This window comes from Salvelinus fontinalis, unplaced genomic scaffold, assembly GCF_029448725.1.
Source record: "Salvelinus fontinalis isolate EN_2023a unplaced genomic scaffold, ASM2944872v1 scaffold_2015, whole genome shotgun sequence".
NCBI classification, from domain to species: Eukaryota; Metazoa; Chordata; class Actinopteri; order Salmoniformes; family Salmonidae; genus Salvelinus; species Salvelinus fontinalis.
The window spans coordinates 1-5,021 of NW_026602224.1; the positions used below are offsets into that span (position 1 = coordinate 1).

At 45.8% G+C, this 5,021-nt stretch overlaps 1 protein-coding gene across 1 annotated transcript; it reads right to left on the reverse strand.

Annotated features, from left to right (window-relative positions):
• Window positions 1–271: 271 nt before the first annotated feature.
• LOC129850413 (E3 ubiquitin-protein ligase arih1-like) lies at window positions 272–4,349 on the reverse strand (the record flags this gene model as incomplete). The annotated part of the gene is given in 5 exon segments (XM_055916838.1): window positions 272–327; window positions 631–723; window positions 2,232–2,376; window positions 2,775–2,842; window positions 3,862–4,349. Coding segments are annotated over 5 exon segments (638 nt in total), but the record flags the coding sequence as incomplete, so codon positions are not given.
• Between the last annotated feature and the right edge of the window lie 672 nt (window positions 4,350–5,021).

Sequence of the window (5,021 nt, forward strand, 5' to 3'; positions counted from 1 at the left end):
GTAATGCTGAAACGTAATAATAATAAATTAAAGGCTTTACTGTCACAGAGCAGATAGATGCAGTGAAACGTGTTGTTTTACAGGGGCAGACATAGTAGTAAGGAGCCCCTGGAGCAAATCAGGGTTACGTGTCTTGCTCAAGGGCACAGACAGATTGTTCATCTTGACGGCGTGGGTATTTCGAACCAGCAACCTTTCAGTTACTGTCCTAATGCGCTAACCGCTAGTCTACCTGCTGTGGAATGTAAAGCGACAGTAACGTAACACTTACATGACTGTGTTGTCGTCCACCAATATATCACAGCTGTGAGCAGGGCAGGAAATTGTCTTTTTTTTTTTTAAAGAAAGAGAAAGGAAACATGGTGAGATTTTTCACATCTCAACAAAAGCCCAATGAGTCAGAATAAGAGTTTACAGTCCATGGTCACGATACATACCTGCTGTGTGTATGAATGTATGTATGAATAAGCCAAAGGTCAAAGGTCATTATTTTAACGTTTTGTCTGTGCTATTGCATTGCTTTCTTCTTGACTACTTCCTGCTGACCTCTTGCCAGGCCCCGCCCACCAAGTGTTTCTTACCTTAAGGGTCTTTTCCATGTTTAAACAAAAAGGTGTTTGTGATGCTTACCTGTCCCATCCCCTCCTCGATGATTTTGGTAGTCAAGTAGTCCCCCCAACACTGCATGCAGAACTTGTGTCCACACTCCAGGCCAGTGAAGTACTGTTGGAGAGGAAGATGAAGATTCAGTCGAAGAGGCTAGGGGGTAAGAGGCTAGGGGGTATGGTTTAGAGGCTAGGAGGTATGGTTTAGAGGCTAGGGGGTATGGTTTAGAGGCTAGGAGGTATGGTTTAGAGGCTAGGGGGTATGTGTTAGAGGGTAAGAGGCTAGGGGGTAAGAGGCTAGGGGGTAAGAGGCTAGGGGGTAAGAGACTAGGGGGTAAGAGACTAGGGGGTAAGAGACTAGGGGGTAAGAGGCTAGGGGGTAAGAGGCTAGGGGGTAAGAGGCTAGGGGGTAAGAGGCTAGGGGGTAAGAGGCTAGGGGGTAAGAGGGTTATTGGCTAGGAGGTATGGGTTAGGGGCTAGGAGGTATGGGTTAGTGGGTAAGAGGGTTAGAGGCTATAGGGTAAGAGGCTAGGGGGTATGGGTTAGAGGGTAAGAGGCTAGGGGGTAAGAGTTAGTGGGTAAGAGGCTAGGGGGTTAGGGTTAGTGGGTAGGAGGGTTAGAGTCTAGGAGGTATGGGTAAGAGGCTAGGGGGTTAGGGTTAGTGGGTAAGAGGGTTAGAGGCTAGGGGGTAAGAGGCTAGGGGGTAAGAGGCTAGGGGGTAAGAGGCTAGGGGGTAAGAGGCTAGGGGGTAAGAGGCTAGGGGGTAAGAGGCTAGGGGGTAAGAGGCTAGGGGGTAAGAGGCTAGGGGGTATGGGTTAGTGGCTAAGGGTTAGTGGCTAAGGGTTAGAGGGTAGGAAATAGGGTTCAGGGTAGGGTACTGACCGAGTTTGGGTAGTTCAGAGCTACACTACCAGAGTCTGAGGGTAGAAGATAGGGTTAGAGGGTAGAAGATAGGGTTCGGGTTCAGGGACAGGGTTCAGGGTAAGGGACGGGGTTCAGGGTAAGGGACGGGGTTCAGGGTAAGGGACGGGGTTCAGGGTAAGGGACGGGGTTCAGGGTAAGGGACGGGGTTCAGGGTAAGGGACGGGGTAAGGGACAGGGTTCAGGGTAAGGGACAGGGTAAGGGACAGGGTTCGGGACAGGGTTCAGGGTTCGGGACAGGGTTCAGGGTAAGGGACAGGGTTCAGGGTAAGGGATAGGGTTCAGGGTAAGGGATAGGGTTCAGGGTAAGGGTTCAGGGTAAGGGTTCAGGGTAAGGGTTCAGGGTAAGGGTTCAGGGTAAGGGGCAGGGTTCAGGGTAAGGGACAGGGTTCAGGGTAAGGGACAGGGTTCAGGGTAAGGGACAGGGTTCAGGGTAAGGGACAGGGTAAGGGACAGGGTTCAGGGTAAGGGACAGGGTTCAGGGTAAGGGACAGGGTTCAGGGTAAGGGACAGGGTTCAGGGTAAGGGACAGGGTTCAGGGTAAGGGACAGGGTTCAGGGTAAGGGACAGGGTTCAGGGTAAGGGACAGGGTTCAGGGTAAGGGACAGGGTTCAGGGTAAGGGACAGGGTTCAGGGTAAGGGACAGGGTTCAGGGTAAGGGACAGGGTTCAGGGTAAGGGACAGGGTTCAGGATAAGGTACTGACCGTGTTTGGGTAGTTCAGGTAGCAGATCTGACAGGGAAGATCCTGAGCAGAGGACCTCGTGTTCATCAGCCGTGTCCTCGACTTCTTACTGGGGTTGATGACATGGCATTCCGAGAACAATTTGTCAAGGTTCCCATCAAAATATCTAGTGAGAGAAGACACGTCATCAGTGTATTATTCACTAGAATAGGGTCTTCGGGTCATGCTATAACAAATGGTTACATAGAAAGGCAATAAGTCATAGCCAAACTAGAGCACCAAGACAAAGGCGAAACCTGTGCCCAGATCCCGGGACTTTTAACTATTGGACATAGCGCAAATTGAGCATTAAAAAGGGTCTGCAGTGAAATTGGTAAACAGAAAATTGATTTGATCAATTCAATTTCCTTGTGTAATGCTGTCTATCAATATTTAATACCAGACCATGGACATTCAACAGACCACCTAACTAACACAATGATGGCACTAATAGAGCCAAGAAGATGACACTGTTTTACAATGAGTTTTACAACAAATCATACAAGAGCCAATGTCACGACTAACCTTTCCATCAGTTTCTCTTTGTCCCAATTGAAGTGACTAAGAAGTATTCTTGTTATCGTTGCAGGGTTCTAGAGAAGAGTAGCAAAAATTAGGAGGCAAAATACACATTTATAATTGCCTCCGGAAGCTTCATAGCTTTTAAAAGACAGCCACTTAACTAGCTAGCTATTTAGCATTGGATTAGAATACACTAAACGGTAACTAGCAGTACGGTCATGTCAGTTACACGACAAATACGTTCTAGGCTATTATTGTTCAAAATGTGTCTAATAATAGGATTCATAAAAATCTGCAATTCATTGCAGACAAACTCACTGACTGACAGAAGTGGGAATCAAGGTTCGGCCATGTTGTTTCAGGCGCACAGGCCTCAAAATCAGACACAGTGGAAAGTAAGATAGCTAGCTAGCTAGGTGGCTAACTATAATCCAGGTGAAACTATTGACATAGGGGGCTGATAGGATTTCACGCAAACTAGATAGCTCAGTAACGTTAGCTACTTCGCCATTTTGGTGCCATAAAAGAAGACAAATACGTTGATGACAGTGTTGTAATAGCTACGTTGTAGCTAACAGGGGAATGACAAAGATGACTAGCCAAACTAGCTAGGTTTTCTGGCTGGGTTTAACAGTTATTTTTACTAAATCTTACTGTAGCTAGTTGGGTCAGCATCTTGGCAGAACTGACAACTCACTTATCTCGCTGAGCCAGGCGCACTAGTCTTTCAAGAGACATAACGTTACGTTATTGGTTCGTTAGCTAACGTTAGTTGACTAAACTAAAGTTGGCAGCTTCCCTAGACAGATAACGTTAATTTAGCTAGCTGGTTAGCTACAGTAGTAGTTTGTTGAAATTTAAGTCTGAGTAACTTAGCTACAGTACCTAAACTAAGGTAACGTTACTAACGTTAGTTTGTAACTAGCTAGGTAACGTTAGCTAGCAAACAAGCTAACATGCGTTGAGGCTTACCGTTACCTACGATTGTTTGTTGTGGGCAGTAAACTAACTTAGTAACTAATTAGCTGTTTACGTTTTACAATTTGCGGCCTACCAAGACCCAACATCCTCGGCCTTTCCTTCACCTCACCTGGATGACATCATTGACCTCCCTGATACACTCGATCATATGCTGAAGGATCTGTTCAGCAGTCAGAACCTCGAACCGATAGTCCTCCTCGTCTTGACCGGGCCCTAGGCCACTGCCCCCGGTCTCCCCACATTCATCTCGCTCTCCACCGGCCACAACAGGATCATCCAACTCCACTTCCAGGGTGTCGTCTTCGGGATCCTCCTCAGCGCTGTCTTCGCTGCATTCCTCTTCCTCCTCGTCGAATTCATAATTGTACCCTTCGTCTGAGTCCATTACTCGGTTAACTTGATATTGTGACAAGGTATGACACCAAACGCTAGAATCGAGGATGTGTACAGGCCGCAACGAAACAAGAGACGAAATATTTCGAAAGAGAAAAAAATATTTCCGGAGAGAGAGAGTAGCTAGCTACAACAACATGAGCGCAGCTGCCGCTGGACCAACAAAGAGATGCGGCGTCATACGGACCGACGCGTTACGTCACGTCAAATAAGGACGAGCAGGATATATGTACAAACACTTCAAGCTCATCAAGATCACTGTTGTTTATTTGTTGAAGACAGCATGGAATGTTTTAACAAATGATTATACTTTATCATAAAAATATAAGGCTGCCATTCACCGGTGTGTATTCCTCGTTGTGTTTTTCTCTTTCTGAATTTGACCTTCTTTAAATGAGCCTAATCCTTCTTGATAAATAATTCAACAAACATTGTTTATTTATATTCCTGTGTAGGACATTGTGTACTATGGACACAAGAATCCTATGGCCACATTACGCCAAAAAAGACATTATTGGCATACCCATTACAACCAATGAATACATTGTCGTTTTAATACATTAATTTAGTTTTGTATCATAGTGTAATGCTGTAGCCATTATATCATATGTAAGTGTATGGGAAAACATTATATAGGGCCTGTTTATAATTACAACTGGTGAGTCTTGCAAACAGAGTGAGCGTGTATGTCGACACTTTACCACTAGATGGCAGCACAGAGTTAAATCTAAAACTTTTGACCTGCGTTGGATTGAGTTTAGTGTGAATGGCAGCAATCCGCCCCATAGCCTATGGCTGAGGGCGTAGTGTTGCGGTAATGTTATAGAACACAAGTAGGCTAATCTCATTTAGCAAGTATTCATTTTGCAAGTATAT